This window comes from Myxocyprinus asiaticus, chromosome 28 (genome assembly GCF_019703515.2).
Source record: "Myxocyprinus asiaticus isolate MX2 ecotype Aquarium Trade chromosome 28, UBuf_Myxa_2, whole genome shotgun sequence".
Classification (NCBI taxonomy): domain Eukaryota; kingdom Metazoa; phylum Chordata; class Actinopteri; order Cypriniformes; family Catostomidae; genus Myxocyprinus; species Myxocyprinus asiaticus.
In genome coordinates this window covers 20,383,355-20,401,759 of record NC_059371.1, presented here as the reverse complement: position 1 = coordinate 20,401,759, position 18,405 = coordinate 20,383,355, and the positions used below count along the sequence as shown (strand labels likewise).

Genomic DNA, 18,405 nt, shown 5'->3' with positions numbered 1-18,405 from the left:
TCCACTTTGGATACGATGGAACGAAAATGCGAAAATTATTTGCATACTCCTGCACAACACTCATAAACTAAAAACGTGTAAATTGTTCATCGTTATCAAAGAGACATTTTACCTGTTGTAAAATGTCAATCGTATGAACATGCCTGCTCTATATGCAACAGTATACTGTAAATTCCTAAGTATGGGTAAACAGTCAACTGAAGTACAGTACCAGGAATGTCGATCCTGCTCATCTGCTTTACAGCTTACAGATGAAATAGCCTGAACACATGCTGGATTCAGTTTGATTTGAATGCAGTGTTGTCAGGTTCTGGGACATGGATTGTCACGCGGTGATGTTACTATTTCTGCTTTCAGAGATCAGTTCATCGTACGGTTTTCGAGCTTTTCAAACTTACATGTAAGTAGCATGAAGAGAAATTACATGCCACCAATGTTTTATTATTCTATTGTATTGACTGCATGTCGATTGTGTGCACGGATTTTTCTTTCTCTGCAAGAAACAATAAACATCATATTACGTATATTTATTGTCAAAAAAAGAAGTAGGGGGAATTTAACCGTAATAATGTTCTTTTCATTTAATCTTCCATAGTTATACATAGAATTAAAACAGTCCAGTATTTGAAAAGTACAGTAAAAAGTTTTATTATTGCAATTTTTATATGATACTTAAATGTTTGTTTATTTCAAATGTGTGGAGACATAATAAGATTTTTTTAAGGGCTATTTTAAAAATAGAAATAAATATATTTAGCATAGTTCAAATATTTGAAGTGTTTTGTACTAAAATTTTTTAATTCAAACTTGAAAATAAATTAGTTAATTTAATTTAGTTCATTGTTTTTAACAAGTTAATATGTTCTTGCCCCCCACCCCCCCATTACTATTTACTTAAAATATTATATTACCATACCAAGCACAGTATTTTAAAAGGTTATTGGTAGTACGGTGAATTGTTTTGAGAATTAGTTTGCACTTGTTTTCGTATATTATAAGTAATATTTATATATTTAGTTTCTCAGGTTTTTGAGATCTATTTTTTCTTTAAAATCCATCAAATGTATGGAAAATATATAACAAAAGGATCACATCACATATTGTATCAGTGATTAATATTTCAGACACAGAAATTAAATATGTCATTTTGATTTTAATATTTTTACTACCATAATGGGTTGCACACATGATGTATGGTTGCGCCAAATGATGACAAAACTGCATGAGGTTAAAAACAAACAAACATAACAACACAATCAATTCCATGAAAGAAACAGAATAAAGTGCTTTTAATACTTATTGAAAGCCTTATAAACATACGCATTTTAGAAAACAACTCAATCTTTTATTCACTTAAAACTTATGAAACATTTTATAACAGTTCATTGGAGGTCATGTATTTCATTCATTTATGTCATTCAATTGTAATTCATCTGAAGTATTTCATTAAAAAAATATGTCACGTCACTGATTCTTGTGTCATGATGTCATGGCGTTTGGTCACGGCATGTGCAAGAACCAATGTGATTTGACGTTTGTGGCATGGGGGGCCGTGGTCATGTGTCGGTCTGCGGGAGAGGGAGAGCAGTAAGGATCGTCACCTGGGTTATGATTACTCTAACACCTGTCTCTGATTATAGTGATGGTGGAGGGAGACCTGAAAAGGCACGCCAGAGCGTCAGAGCAGGGAGAGAGCACCAGGGACGAGCAAGAGAACCCTAAAGCAATACAAAGATCCTTTTGTTAAGTTGGCTATAAGCCGTGACACTGTATAGAAATAAAGAGACTGACCTGAACTGTTCGCTGTCTCCTGACTCCTCCATTGCCCACGAACATAGAGCTTTTCACAGTGGTCCTGCTCCAGGCACAAGCGGAGGACCGGCAGGTGCTCCGGAGCCTGATCGCCAGAGAGGGGGCTGGCACTGCAACCTCCCCGGAACCCACTGGACCTCTTTGAAAAGACGGCGGAGGTCTGGAAGTGGCCTCCCGACCAGTGGGTGGCCTGTCTATGGCTCTTACTCTCCAGGGAGGCGCAACTGGATGCACAACAACTTCCTGCTGCCAGCCTCCTTAATTATTAACACCTGAAGAAGGCCATCTAGTAATGGGTCGGTCGTAGCCCCGAACAGAGCTGTCAGCTCTTCCGGCCATTGAGTTTCGGGAAGCACGGCCGCCCGTTCGCTTTTGCTCAAAAGCTCCGGGATGTCTGCCGGAAATGGTTGCTGGTGGAGGGAACCCGCGGCCCGTGGATGTTGTCGACCTGGTGGTACTGGAGCAGTTCGTCACCCAACTTCCGCGAGGTATGTCTGAGAGGGTCCAGTGTCACCCCCCCACCCCATCCCTCCCAGTCCCGCCCAGTTCCGGCTCCCCAGAAGTGTGGAGGAGCCCCGCCCAAACCCCATCCCCGGTCCAGGGGACCCCTCCCCTTGTCTGTCCCTCCTACTCTCCCTGTCTCCCTCTGCTATCCCCCGCAGGTTGGCAAGACCTCCCCCACGAGTGTGGAAGGAAGGCCTGGGCCGGTCTGCTGGAGCTGTGGGGAAGCCGGGCATAGTCATGATCGTTGTCCAGTGATGGAGGTGGGGACACTGGTCCGGATCCCCGTCGCTCCACAGGCCGCCCCCAATCGGGCAGGGGCATATCGGATACCGGTAAGAGTAAAAGTGATACACATCAAGCTTTGGTGGATTCAGGTTCTTAAACCTCTATCTACCAATGCTTGGTGCAAGGCAGGGCACTGGATAGGAATAAATGGGTGAGGGTGAGGTGTGTGCATGGTGACATTCACATGTATCCAGTTTTTACCATTGAGATACAGGGGGAAAAGGCATAGAGTCGAGGCCACGGTTAATTCCCGCCTCACTCATCCACTAATTCTGGGAACCAAGTGGCGTCTGTTCGCTAAGTGGTGTTCTTCCCGACACGAAGACCCCCAGAGATGTGCAGTCGGATTGGTGATTTCCTTCCTGCAGGAGAGGCTGGAGGGGCGGCTGTCCCCCTCCACCCTGAAGGTGTATGTAGCTGCTATTTCAGCTCATCACAATGCAGTAGATGGTAAGTACTTGGGGAAGCATGACTTGATTATCAGGTTCCTCAGAGGCGCTAGGAGGTTGAATCCCTACCTCTCTGTAGTCCTTTGGGGTCTACAGGGAGCTCCCTTTGAGCCCTTGGAGTCAGCTGAGCTTAAGGCACTCTCTTTGAAGACTGCCCTCCTGACTGCACTCACTTCCTTCATAAGGGTAGGGGACCTGCAGGCATTCTCTGTCAGCGAATCGTGCCTGGAGTTCAGTCCGGGTTACTCTCAAGTGATCCTGAGACCCCGACCGGGCTATATGCCCAAGGTTCCCACGACCCCTTTTAGGGATCAGGTGGTGAACCTGCAAGCGCTGCCCCAAGAGGAGGCAGACCCAGCCTTGGCATTGCTGTGTCCGGTGTGAGCTTTACGCATCTATTTGGATCGCACGCAGAGCTTTAGAAGCTCCGAGCAGCTCTTTGTCTGCTTTGGTGGACAGCGGAAAGGAATCTGTCTCCAAACAGATGATCGCCACTGGGTCATTGACGCCATCGCAATGGCATATCAGGCTCAGGATGTGCCACCCCCTGCGGGGTTATGAGCCCACTCTACCAGGAGTGTGGCGTCCTCATGGGCCCTGGCCAGTGGCGCCTCCTTGGCAGACATCTGCAGAGCAGCGGGCTGGGCAGCACCCAACACCTTTGCGAGGTTCTACAATCTCCGGGTTGAGCCGGTCTCGTCCCGTGTATTGGCAGGCACGAGCAGGTAAGTTCTGGAGCAGCTGGCCAGGTGTACTTCTTGCGCATAGTGCCTTTCCCCTCCCTTGAGGAGAAGATGTGTGCTCCTGACTCCCAGTCGTGTTCACAGACTGTGATCCCTGGATGACTTTCCTCCTTAGCCCTCTAGTAGTTGAGTTTGCGGAGAAACTCACTGCCGGCCCAATACGTGCACTAATGAGACCCTGTACTGAGGTAGATGCTCCACATGTGCTGGTTCACCCAAGGCGACCCCATGTGATATCTTCCGCAAAATCGTTTCCCTGTTGGTAAACTGCATCTTCCTTGGGCAGAGACCCCTCTGCCCCCGGTCGCCATGCTCTGTAGAAACTTACGGGTAGGACCTACCATGGGACCTTTCCACATGACATACTTCCGACAAGACTCTTTTTGGGCGGGGTGTGGTCTCCGCGGTGTCTTCCCCTTGGGAGGGACACCCCCCGACGCAGACACTTATGGCTCCCAATCGGTTAACAAATTCCACTCTTTTTAGGGAGAAAAGAGAGGGAAAGAGGCCTCGGCTGGGCTAGCCTCTCCTTATTGTTGAGCAGTGGACTTGTTCCTGAAGGACCGTTCGACGCTCATAAGAGTGTTGGGGGAGGTTACGTGATGGCCTGGTGTGCTGGCTATGAGGCACACAGCAGTCTGCCCGTCACACACTGCCAGTTCACGTAATACAGTGCAGATAGTTGTGGCGTTTTGTATAGGGACCCATAGTGTCACTACATCGACACAACGTCGAGTGAGTGACAGATAGGGAACGTCATGGTTACTTTCGTAACCTCCGTTCCCTGATGGAGGGAACGAGATGTTGTGTCCCTCTTGCCACAACGCTGAACTACCCACTGAAATGGCTGGGACCTGGTCTCGGCTCCTCAGCACAAAACCTGAATGAGTGTTTGCACACCAGCTCCTTTTATACCCGTATGTCTGGGGGAGTGGCATGTAAATTCCACTCGCCAATTCTCATTGGCCTTTTTTCAAAAAAGCAGAGGTGTTTGGGGCTCCCAAGAGTGACCCCTAGTGTCACTACATCAACACAACGTCTCATTCCCTCCATCAGGGAAAGGAGGTTACGAAAGTAACCATGACGTTTCCTATGTTTCAGAGGTACTGCATTTACATGCTTCTTTTAAAAACATTTTTATATAAAAATAAATAAATAAAAAAAATGAAAAAATAGAGAAGGACAGAATAAGAAGGCATCACATCATTGACCCAAGTGCCACAATTAAAATGTTATAACATGTAACACATCAGTTTATTATAACACAAGTCTTTTATTGTAACTTCTAGAAGACTTTCAAACAGAGGGACAGCTCAAGGGTGATGTATTGTACGTGGGTGATGATCCTCATCAAATGGACCTTAAACTGAACTTGATCCTTTCTTCTCATTTGTTCAGGCCAAATGTCTGCACAAAACAAGAGAGAATTATCACAGCTGAGAAACAGCCTTGTGTACAGGCTTTTACACGTATGGTGAAGGTTTGGAGGCAAGGTTGCACAGGTCATTCATGGTGTATGGACTATGAGAGGAGGTATGTATTAATTTGACTTACTGATGGAATGACAGTTTAAATAATCAGCTGAATGACTGTCTGATTGAATACAACTACAATTAATTTTTTTCCCCACAATGAAATATCCTACAGTCCTAAAATCTGAACGTTATATACTGTACATCACACTGTATTTGAATTCTTATTGAATGAACCATGTACATCTTACAACAGTCATGGAAGGTGTTGTTTTCCTTTTTTTCACCTAAATCAAGGCACATCTATAGGATTGTAATATCATACTATTGCACCAGATTATATGTGCTGTATAGCTTCTCAGAACAGGGTTCATAATCCTGAAAGAGTTTCCTCTGTCTTGGGAGAGATAATCAAGGCCTCTATCAATAGTCCTTTTTCCCAACCAGCCATTTCTCATTGGCACACCTTTCAGGGCCAGCCAACTTCTAGCCTCTTTTGATAATGGGCAGATGGCTAGAGAAAGACAGCAGTTAGTAACTGATCCTTTTGTTGAGAGATGATGGTTATTAAGGGTCTCAGATGCTTCAGGATTCAAAGGAGGCTCAAGGCTCTCAGAGCCATCAACCTCCTCTGCAATTATTGAAGATAGCTGAATAGCCCTCATGAAACTGACATTGGACCAGCTAAATGTTGCCATTGCACTGAACAAATGCTGAACTAATTGGGGTTTAGGGCAATTGGGTTTTTCAGCAGTCTTTTTTCCTATTCTTCCTATTACGAAATGTCTCCAGGTAGCACTCAAATCTGACATCTTGTATTTGTGGTTGTATCTTGTGTATTTACAGTATGTGTATAATGTGTACATATTCTTACTATACATCGTGTGTATGATGGTCTGATATCTGTCACTACACCACTGCATCATTGTGAAGCATGCACCCAAGACGTTTTTATTTTCTTTTAAAGATAGAAGTTTAGTATCGTTACATTTTATGTTGTTCTTTTAAGTCATCATTCCAGAGCTCTTTTTAATATATACTGTTTTAAACTCATTGGCCATTTACCTAGTTTTACAGTAATCATATCATCTGTTGTCTCTTTGTAGGACTGCCTACTACATAAACTACAGACAAGTGTACAGACAAGACTTCAAGACTACATACAGATGCTGCTCTGGGTGGTCTCAGCTCAGTGGAGAGTCAGGCTGCCTCTATCGTAAGTGTTGCCACAATCAGTTTTGTCAAAGCTGTGATCAAACATATACAACATGAAATTACTAATAAATAGGCCTTAAAATAAAAATGGTAAAGTGACATTTATCTTTGAGATCACTAGCACAGAAGTGTTCACTCTGATCACATAAGGGTGTGGTTAACAATTCCTAAACAATCATTCATTAAAGGCCTGTGGGGTGATTGACTGTCTTACATTATGAGTAATGATATTCTTGTTCATCCCAGTTTCTCTGGGGATTCCGTGAGAGGGATTGAGGCTTTCTTTGCCAATGTCAGCCACATACATAAACTTTTCATCAGATTCTCATTATGGGGACCATAAATGTTTTTTATTGTTTTTGTCAGGATGGTACAGGATCGCTGTTAGGGCACAATGGAACTGTACATCTTCGAAAAATCCAATTGTAAATCTCTGTGGTGTTGAAATTGTATCCATGGGAATATTTTGGATTTTCATTGAGGAAGTGCAAAGTAATTGACAAAAAAGGTGCCAAACTCTGGAAGTGATACTTTTAAAATTAAAAAAACAGTTTGGGATGTTTTCTAATGGTCTGACCAATGTTTACAGGACCCTGAGGAGTGCTTCTGCAATGCTGAATTTGGATCACTAAAGATTAGTGATGCTGCTTGCACTTCGATATGTAGATATGCACTTTGAACTTGTTCAAATAAGTGCAAATTGAATTTGTGGATGTGTGTCTGTAGAGTTTGGGGTTGTTCATCAAAAATGTTCAGTTCTTCAAATAATGCATTGTTCTAACAAACCGGTTGTCACATGTAAATAAGACAATAGTCACTGTAGTCACTGTCACTGCTAGGTGAAATAAATTACAAAACACAAACAGATAAAGAATTAGATTAGTTGTTTAACCAAATTTCAACATTTTCTGTGAAAACCTCTTAGGAGGATTAATCTGATTTTCTGGGTGTGATTTGTGATTCTCTCTCGTTTCTCCTATAGGTCTCTGCACTTATGGTGTGTGCTTTAATGGGGGTGTGTGTACAGGTGGATTGCATCAGTTGTGTGATTGCCCACCAGGATTCAATGGACCTAACTGTCAGCATGGTAAGCACACAAGCTATTTTCATTAACATGCTGAGTTCTGGTCATTTGAGCTTTGAACTACGGATGCTATCTCAACCTTCAGCACCAAAAGAATGTAATGTTGGCTTGTTTACTGAATGTTAACAAGCTATGATAAATCACTATCGTAATAATAATAATACATTTTATTTGTATAGCACCTTTCATACATAAAATGCAGCTCAAAGTACTTCAAAGTTAGAAGTAAAAAAACTTAGAATTCAACATTTCATAGAAAGTAAAACAAATCACAGCAATAAAAATGAAAGTACAAAGATAAAAAAAATGAATTTAAAAAATGTAGGGAAATCAGAATTATAAACATACAAATTGCATATATTCAGTAAAAAACATAAAATAGATTAATCAAAAGCTAGTTTAAAAAGATATGTCTTCAAATGCTTTTTACAAATGTAAATGCTTAGTGCTTGTCTAATTTCAGTTGGTAAAGCATTCCAGATTTTTGGCGCATAATGGCTAAAAGCAGCTTCACCGGATCTCTCTCTCTTACAGTAATAGCTGTCATAATAGCTCTAAAAAAGAAAGCTGAGTTTCCTTTCTTCCTTTGCTACTGCACAGTTAGAAGCCATCTTATCAGCATGTCATATGTGTCTCTTTTGTATCCAGAAGTGTCGAAATCCATTTAAAACTAGATAGGTAATGTTGGTCAAGACAAACTTTGATGTTGGCATGACAAAGCTGTGTCAGCTAGATAGATAGATAGACAGACAGACAGCCAGTCAAAAGACAGACAGACAAAGATCAAAGCTTACCATAACCTGAGATGTATATATTCCACAGTGCCTTCATTTTAACTTTCAAGAAAAGCTGTAAACAGACTGAGTTACTCGCAGTGTATTCATTGTGCCCTTGAGTTCATACTTTTCTTTAATTAACTGAGAACAAAATATAGTGACAGTCACTGTTTTAAAAGGCAAAGTTTCATTTCGGCTGGTAGTTAAACAAGCTCTGGTAGTTTTAATTATGTAAGGAATATTGATTGATCAGACTACAGCAGTGTGCTGGTACTTTTCTACTTTTTTCTGTATTATTCTGTTAAATTACCTAAATATGTGAAATATCTGATTCAGATAATCTGAATCAGTTATATTACTGCAGCAGCTAATGAAGCTTACTTCTGGCATATAGCTATTTCATTCATTGTAAAAGCTACCACAAGGACTTTTTTTTTTTGCAGTAGAATAGTTGTAGAATGCTATTGCATTTAGTCCAATAGCGTATTCTGTTTCACTTTCTGTGAGGGAGAGATTCAATATGCTGTGATGCACCTCCAGCTTCTGGTATCGAATGTGTGTTCCTCCCAAAGGGGTTCTTACTTTAATTATTGCATCATTTGGACCGTTCAGTCACTCCATTCTGCTTTACTCCTTATTAAGCACTTCCATTGATTTCCTCCAGTACCGCCTGCAGGTGCATCAGTAGAACACAACCACTCTAAGGTCAAAGCAGGGCTGATGGGACAGTCAAATCCCTCTTCTTACATAGCAGGCTCTGTGTTCCCTTACGACACCTCAATGATAGTAAGTGTGAGAATACAATTCTGGAACAGAAACAGGCTTCTCTGTGAGGTGACTCTGATTTAGAGCAGATCTCTGGAGGGTTCATGGGTCCTTCTGCACAGCTGCATTGCCTTTGTTGGTGGGAAAATCTTTCAAGTTACCTAAGACCTTATAGCTTCTGCAAAAACTGTTAAAAACGGAGCAATACAAAGCCTGGTGTGTTATTGTATTTCAAATGAACTACAGAGGTGTAAAAATGTGATTCATTCTCACAAGAAATATTTTTAAAAACCTGCTTTTGTATCTAATGAACTAAAACCACAGCGATGCACTCCATTGTTAAAGCCTCACAGATGAAGACATCCATTATTGAAAATGGAAACAACCGTGTAGTGATATAGTTAATTCAAACTAATGGCAGGTTTGAGATTCACTTCATACAGTATTAAAACCTATGGCTTTGGCTTTTGACACCATTTAAAGGAATTGTTCACCCAAAAATGAAAATGATCTCATAATTTACTCACCCTCTTGCCATCCCAGATATGTATGACTTTCTTTCTTCTGCAGCACACAAATTAAGATTTTTAGAAGAATGTTTCAGCTCTGTAGGTCCATACGATACAAGTGAATGGGTGCCAAAATTTTGACACTCCAAAAATCACATAAAGGCAGCATAAAAGTAATCCATATGACTCTAGTGGTTAAATCCATATCTTCTGAAGTGATATTATAGGTGTGGATGAGAAACAAAGCAATATTTAAGTCAATTTTTGCTTGAAATTCTTCCCTCTGCCCAGTTGGGGGCGTTTGCATGAAGAATGTGAGTCACCAAAAACACAAGAAGAAGAATGTGAAAGTTAAAGTGCAGCCTGACTGAGTAGGGAGGAGAATTTATGGTAACAATGGACTTAAATATTGATCTATTTCTCACCCACACCTATCAAATCACTTCTGGAGACATTGATTTAACCTCTGGAGTCATATGGATTACTTTAATGCTGACTTGTGTGATTTTTTGAGCTTTTTTGGCACCCATTCACTTGTATTGTATGGACCATAGGAGACATTCTTCTAAAAATATTCATTTGTGTTCTGCTGAAGAAAGAAAGTCATCCACATCTGGAATGGCATGAATAAATGATGAGAGAATTTTCATTTTTGGGTGAACTATTCCTTTAAACAGCTGGTTTGAAATTTCCTAGCCCTGTTTTGGTAGAGGCTTCGCTAAAAATTTTTTGCGACATCAATACCCAAAATGACACAAAGCAAAAGACAATACATTCCTGAGAAAACACTCTAGATTTCTGATAAATTAAATTTTCTTGACTTGATAATAGACACGGAATTCAGTTTTTGGGATTGACACTATCAGAAGTGCACAACAATAAAAGCCTGTGTTGGATAGTAAGTAAAGTTGGCAGATTCCACAGGATCCAAAGTCAGCTATGTGCAGACATATCCTGCTGGAAGAATTTTATGATAAAGTGTGACAAATTAGAAAATGACCTTTAAACACTGATGGGAAATTAATGTTAACTACTGCTGATAAGAAAAAGATGATCATGTTGGTAATTATGGATTCTATTCAAAAAGACACGAGATGACATTATTCTAAAATACACTATATTGCCAAAAGTATTCGCTCACCCATCCAAATAATTGAATTCAGGTGTTCCAATCACTTCCATGGCCACAGGTGTATAAAATGAAGCACCTAGGCATGCAGACTGCTTCTACAAACATTTGTGAAAGAATGGGCCGCTCTCAGGAGCTCAGTGAATTTCAGCGTGGTACTGTGATAGGATGCCACCTGTGCAACAAGTCCAGTCGTGAAATTTCCTCACTACTAAATATTCCACAGTCAACTGTCAGTGGTATTATAACAAAGTGGAAGTGATTGGGAATGACAGCAACTCATCCACGAAGTGGTAGGCCACGTAAAATGACAGAGCGGGGTCAGCGGATGCTGAGGCGCATAGTGCACAGAGGTCGCCAACTTTCTGCAGAGTCAATCGCTACAGACCTCCAAAGTTCATGTGGCCTTCAGATTAGCTCAAGAACAGTGCGTAGAGAGCTTCATGGAATGGGTTTCCATGGCCGAGCAGCTGCATCCAAGCCATACATCACCAAGTGCAATGCAAAGCGTCGGATGCAGTGGTGTAAAGCACGCCGCCACTGGACTCTAGAGCAGTGGAGACGCGTTCTCTGGAGTGACAAATCACGCTTCTCCATCTGGCAACCTGATTGACGAGTCTGGGTTTGGCGGTTGCCAGGAGAACGGTACTTGTCTGACTGCATTGTGCCAACTGTGAAGTTTGGTGGAGGGGGATTATGGTGTGGGGTTGTTTTTCATGAGCTGGGCTTGGCCCCTTAGTTCCAGTGAAAGGAACTCTGAATGCTTCAGCATACCAAGAGATTTTGGACAATTCCATGCTCCTAACTTTGTGGGAACAGTTTGGGGATGGCCCCTTCCTGTTCCAACGTGACTGCGCACCAGTGCACAAAGCAAGGTCCATAAAGACATGGATGAGCGAGTTTGGTGTGGAAGAACTTCACTGGCCTGCACAGAGTCCTGACCTCAACCCGACAGAGCACCTTTGGGATGAATTAGAGCGAAGACTGCGAGCCAGGCCTTCTCGTCCAACATCAGTGTCTGACCTCACAAATGCGCTTCTGGAAGAATGGTCAAAAATTCCCATAAACACACTCCTAAACCTTGTGGAAAGCCTTCCCAGAAGAGTTGAAGCTGTTATAGCTGCAAAGGGTGGGCCGACGTCATATTAAACCCTATGGATTAAGAATGGGATGTCACTTAAGTTCATATGCGTCTCAAGGCAGATGAGCGAATACTTTTGGCAATATAGTGTATGTGTTGTCATAAAATATGACATCATTTACTCACCCTCATGTTCTTCCAAACCTGTTTGACTTTCTTCTGTGGAACATCAAAGGAGATGTTAGGCACATCAAATAATAGTGAACAAACAATAGAGAGGAGTGTTATATCCTGGCAAATATCCAGATACGCAGTGTAGTCAAGCACACTTTCGGCATGATAAAGAGATGATTCAAGTGTCTGGATCACTGTAGTGGAGTAATGTTGTACAATCTGCCAGAGAGAGCCAGATAGGGGTGGTGTGCTGCATCCTTCGCCATACAGCACTCAGAATAGATTTTGTGGGTACGTTTGCACTGTTGTCTGATCGAGACAACTCCCCCGCCCCCTGGCAGATGGCAACGGGCTCTTCTGCCTTCGGGCGAACTGCTCCAGTACCACTAGAGCTGCCCCCTGATAGTCAACCAAACATTAGTCGATGAGAAGAGTCTTGGTCGACCAAGTTTTGATTGGTCGTTTGGTCGCAGAAAAACTCCACAGAAAAACGACCAACACCAGTATTACCACTGGTTGGACGCTAGGTGGTACCATGGGGTAATTTTCGTTAAGAAGGGTTAGGGTTATGCCTACACAATAAAGCAAGACACCTTGATTTCAAACTTTGAACTTTATATACTAAAAATTCAAATGAAACTGGAAAAAAATTAAGTGCAATTAAAATGTATGTTCAACAGCTGTGAAGGGAAACATCTCTCTGGCAAAGAACCTACTTCATCTGTGCATTCTTTACCGGTCGGGTATTTTGTTATCTGTGAAAATACATCATGTGTGTGAATAAATTTGTTTTGTTCCCTCCTTCACGATATATATATATCGCAATATCCAATTACATCGGCAACACCCGGGCTGAGGGATCGGTGAATATTCTTGCTTTAGTGATTTTGCATTGAAAATGTAATTAATTTATTTAAAAAACAAATAATATATATATATATATACACCTTTCCATTTACCATCAGGCATATATCCGTCTAAACATGCAGTCGGAAACTTACTTACACAAATGAAGAAATAAAAACAATTATAAATATAAAAATGTTAATTATAATGATGATAATAATCACTGAAATATAAATCACGGTTCGAGGTGTTTTTGTATTATTTTATGTTTTAATGACAGATAGGCTGCAGAGTTGTGGTCACAATGAACTGCTCTGTGGAAATAAAGTGAACTGAACTCAAAGCACCTCCTGAGCTGAGATGTCTGAGGTCATTTGCAGCGCATTCATAGACGATACTGTTCTTGCAACAAAAAACAAAACAAAAAATCAGAAGACAAAGAAAGAGTGAGAACCTTTTACATGCGCATGTTCCACAAGGTTGCACACCTCCTAGCAGCGTGTCATACATGTGCATAGACGGCTTTTCTGTCATCTGTTCTTAATAATATTATAAAGTGTTTCTTCAAGCGCATGTCTGTGTGTCTACGGGCAAATTATTTGTAATATTAATTTGATAATAATAATAGCCTAATAAATAATAATAATAATTTAATACATTAATGGGAAAACGAGCCAATTATCGTCTTGACATCATCAAAGGCATCAGCTATTGGCGATCACTCTGACATCTGTCAGCAAAACCCTAATGTGCATTTCTCTCTATAAATTAACAGAATGTTCAGACAGCCTCCTTGCTGGTATTTCCGACACATTCAGAATCATTACAGCTTTTGCCGGTGTCGCTGCGGCTCGCTTCGTGTGTGCGCTTGTAAAATTTATATTTTAAAGGCTCATTATTGCGATTTAGTATTTGTCTGTAATGCAGAACATTGTTAGCAATGTTACTTATAACATTCTTTCTCAGCCCTGGAACTCAAACCATTTTCTGATGCCCCCCAAAATATATATAAGTAATTAAATTAATATCATAAACGTGCGACTAGTCGACTAATGGCTTAAATTAACGCCTACTAGTCGACTAGGAAAATCTTTGGTCGGGGGCAGCCCTTAGTACCACCGTATCATACCCCCTCGGCATCGCGATCCTCCGTCAGCAGTGAGGGCTCTTTGACGGCACATCTTCCTCAATTCACGGGTTTTGGCACCAGTGTAACAGGTAAAGGATGGGCAACGAGGAGGCAGGAACCGGCAGAACAGTCACCGTAACTTTAATGACAGAAAGTCAACTTAAAACAGCATAAAGCAAAGACGCGCACATACTGTATACAGCGGCTGCATGTGTCTCTCTCTCTCTTGAACTGGCACCTCCGCCCTCCTCCTCGTCACATCCCAACTTTTTTTTTAAATAATGGTGCTTTCACACTTGGTTCAATTGCTCCCTCCCTCTGCCCCCACTGGTCTCTGTTCACATCATATTATTTGGGTCCGAACCACGGTCCGATTGCATCATCAATGTGAGTACAAGCAGCATCTGTTTACCACCGTAACTAGGAAACAACTCAAGAAGTCATCAGCTTCCTGTGCTATTAAAGTATTAATCTCTGTGGATTTACCACCAAAATTTTAAATGCATACAACGACACTTATGTTTGTCTGCCACGGATGCATTGAATGTGCAATGATATGAAGATAGCGTTTGACTACCGCAAGGCTGTGGATGCGTTAAAATGATAAGAATGTAAGTTGCTCTCTGATGGCCATTAATTTGGAGACATGCAGGAATGAGAAATGCATTATACCATTATAATTGCATTTGAGAGCCTGCAAAGACTCAAATTATACATCATCACAAGTGGTTTGCTTCTGCGATTTGGAATGATTGCGTTCATATCAGCAGCAAACTCTGCCAGAGTTCACAAGAACCATTCCTCAGACCACCTTTTCAAGCGAACTCGGGTGCGGTGCGCACCAGAGTTCGGAAAACAGCATTCACATCATCCAAACGAACCAAACGTTGACGTCATTCAAACCTGGGTGCGCACCAAAGTAATAGTGCAAAAGTGTGAAAGCATGGCCTAATCTGCCTTTAGTCTTTTAAGCAAAGCATTTTAAGCATTAAACTAGTAAAGGAATGTTTGTCAAGACAAACTTTGAATGTTGGCTTTTGAAAGCCTTGCTTGAAATAAAAAAAGAAGAAGTTGTTTTTAAAAGCTTTGGAGTTTGAAGATAGTCAGAACAAGCTAAAAGGCTTTGCTTAGAATGGTGGACATGGTCCTGTTATGTTTATGTCATGTGTATTTTGTTGATTCATGTCTTTTATTTTGAAAAGTTTAGTTCCTGTTCCCTTGTCATGTGATTTCATGTTTTCCCTCCATGTTCATGTGTCATGTTTTCATTGGTTTATTGTTTAATTATCTTGTTATCAGTTCTGTTTGTTCATTGGTTTATGTTCCCCTATGTCCATGTATTTAAGCCTCATGTTTTCCATTGCGTCTTTGTCAAGTATTGAATGTATGTGGATGTGTTTCTGTCTAGCCAAGTCAAACCATGTTATGTTTATGTCAAGTTTTAAGTCTAGTCAAGTTCATGTTTCACGTTTATAGTTAGGGATTTGGATTCAGTTTTGTAAATAAACTGCACTTGGATTCTCATCATCTTTACGTCATCATCTTCGTCATTGCCGGTGCCAGCATCGTTACAGTCTATAAGTCTATATTGGATTTTTGGTTGGTATATTTGATTATCCGCTAGCAGAAAACCGTATTTTTGAATTTAGTTTAAGTAGAAAAGATAAAGCGCACAAAGTCAGAACAGAATGGTGGTCTGTCCTGTTTGGCCTACCTGGTCAGATTACTTTTGTTGGACAAATCTTTAAAGCTCTAGGATGAGTTACAGTTTAAAAATGTTGGTGTCGGGTTATGGATTTTGAGAGAACCCTAACCCAAGTTTGTACAATAAAAGTTGTCTTTTGTGCTAAAGCCATGCTCAGAACAGAGAACCACTGGCAGGTGCTCTGTCTTTCTCTGCAGATCTGCTGCCTTGTGAAGATTGAGAATGATGTAACTCAAGGAAGTAAGCAATTGGACCTGCAATTATGGATGTGCTGTTACTGATCCATTTGTCCCTTGGGCGTGATGGAATGACTTACATTCTTGTGGTCAAATGGAATGTTTAAAGGTGTCATGAATTTGATTTTTATTTTATAATGTTCCTTGAGGTCCATTTATGTTAGTGTGTGTTTTATTTTGTTTTTCTTTTTCATTAAAAGTAGTCATAATTGGTCATTTTCTATCCAGTTTTTTTGTCTCTGATTCAAATGCTCTGTTTTTGTTGCGTGTGTCCTTGAAGACTTCAGTGTAAACGCACACTGCTGTGATTGTGTACCATCTTTGCATGTGGATAAGTGTAAATGCCCCCGCCATTATGCACATGTGGGGTTGTTTTGAAAACTTCAGATGGTTAAAAAAATGACAACCGGAGGAATTTATCCATACATGTTTGAGCCAGAGTCTGATCCCGAATAACCCCCTCTACAGACACCATGGATACTGCAGTCTGTGACAGCGTGGTAAGAAATCATTGTAATTTACTTGTCTATTTGAGTAATAGGTGTTACTTTTATTCTTGTTTAAACCAAGACACGACACAATGGTGTGTATCTTGTTACATAGTTGGGGCACTTTCCAACGGTGAAACATTTCCGTGTTTTACAAATGCTGAGTAACGGGAGGTCACATGATGCCATGCGAGGAGCGGACATGTGAGCGACGAGCTGTGCACTCTTTGCTAGTTTTTTAATAATTTTCATGTTATAATCCGGTGAAATTCGATATACCCAGTTACACATTTGCTCTTTGAGGTAAACATGGCAAAGAAGTCAAAATCCTTGGGCTCTGGAGACATTAAAAGACACTTACGTGCTCAAGATGAAACCTCTGACGGGCCTGCAGACCGGGGACTTGATTTGAATGGCGCGGCCGGGGAAATTCTGTGTCAACTGTCCAACATGTTGGTGATGCTGACGGAGGTTGTTGCTGACTTGGAGGATCTTGCTGTAATACACCGATTGATTACGGCGATGGGGTTGGTTACAAGTATGGCAGATGTTGAGAAATGGATAGATTATTTGGAGTCATCGGGAAGGGAATTATCCGCTAATCCGCTCATGACCAAAATAGACCTGGAAGGTATTTTGGAAAAACTGGAAGATCTTGAAAATAGGAGCTGAAGGAACAACGTACGGATTGTTGGAATTCCTGAGCATGAAGAAAGCAGAGATATGGTGAAATTTCTGGACAAGCTCTTCCGGAGTCTACTTGACATAACAGGCCACGGTTGTCAGGGGGGCTCTCATAGGCGTACATGGACCTTTTGAGTTTAGAGGGATTGAAGCCGGTTGACGCTGTTGTGCGCAGGGTTAATGCACATGTTTTTCTTTTTTTCTGTTTGTTTAGTTGGGGGGGGGGGGGGGGTTTGATTGTTGCACTAATGGGGAATGTGGTCTGTATAATCTTGTTTTTGACACACAATTTATTTTTTAAATTATATAAAAATGTTAATATGAGTGGGTTATCTTTCTCCACGTGGAATGGGTTGGGGCACCCCATAAAAAGAAGGAAGGTTATTTATTTTCTTAAGTGTAAGAAATATGATATAGTGTTTCTTCAAGAAACACATCTTTCCTCACAGGAAGCTGAAAAATTTGGGAAGACATGGGGTGGACATGTTTTCTTTAGTGCTGGCTCAAGGAAGTGCAGGGGAGTCATTATATTGATAAATAAACATCTACAATTCAAATATCTCAAACAGATTAAAGATAAATTAGGAAATTAAAAAGATTAAAATTTAATTGTATTCCAAAATTCAACTACCTACTACAATCACTCCCTGTAGATGTCCCCCTCTCTTATTTCAAGCAATTTGATAACATAGCGAAGTCCATCATTTGGAATGGTAAACATCCCAGACTACATTTCAACAAATTAAGAGATGCAAGGGTGCAACTTATACAATTCAACCGGCTTTTTTGTGGCACTGGTGCAGTAAAGGCTTCTTTCTGGCAACTCGACCATGCAGCTAATTTTTGTTCAAGTATCATCATATTGTGCTCCTTGAAACAACCACACCGTCTTTTTCCAGAGCAGCCTGTATTTCTCCTGAGGTTACTTGTGGGTTTTTCTTTGTATCCCAAACAATTCTTCTGGCAGTTGTGGCTGAAATCTTTCTTGGTCTACCTGGCCTTGGCTTGGTATCAAGAGATCCCTGAATTTTCCACTTCTTAATAAGAGATTGAACAGTACTGACTGGCATTTTCAAAGCTTTGGATATCTTTTTATATCCTTTTCCATCTTTATAAAGTTCCATTACCTTGTTACGCAGGTCTTTTGACAGTTCTTTTCTGCTCCCCATGGCTCAGTATCTAGCTTGCTCAGTGCATCCACGTGAGAGCTAACAAACTCATTGACTATTTATACACAGACACTAATTGCAATTTAAAAAGCCACATGTGTGGGAAATTAACCTTTAATTGCCATTTAAACCTGTGTGTGTCACCTTGTG

The 18,405-nt window shown here is 41.1% G+C and overlaps 1 protein-coding gene across 7 annotated transcripts in view; it reads left to right on the top strand.

Annotated features, from left to right (window-relative positions):
* Window positions 1-230: 230 nt before the first annotated feature.
* Window positions 231-18,405, top strand: part of LOC127419054 (multiple epidermal growth factor-like domains protein 6) — a 176,354-nt gene continuing 158,179 nt past the window's right edge. For all 7 annotated transcript variants that reach the window (XM_051660109.1, XM_051660112.1, XM_051660110.1 and 4 more), the window contains exons 1-4: window positions 231-400; window positions 5,192-5,326; window positions 6,372-6,481; window positions 7,463-7,567. In XM_051660109.1, coding sequence (XP_051516069.1) covers window positions 318-400; window positions 5,192-5,326; window positions 6,372-6,481; window positions 7,463-7,567 — 433 coding nt within the window. In that variant the 5' untranslated portion in view covers window positions 231-317. The remainder of the gene's footprint in view (window positions 401-5,191; window positions 5,327-6,371; window positions 6,482-7,462; window positions 7,568-18,405) is intronic.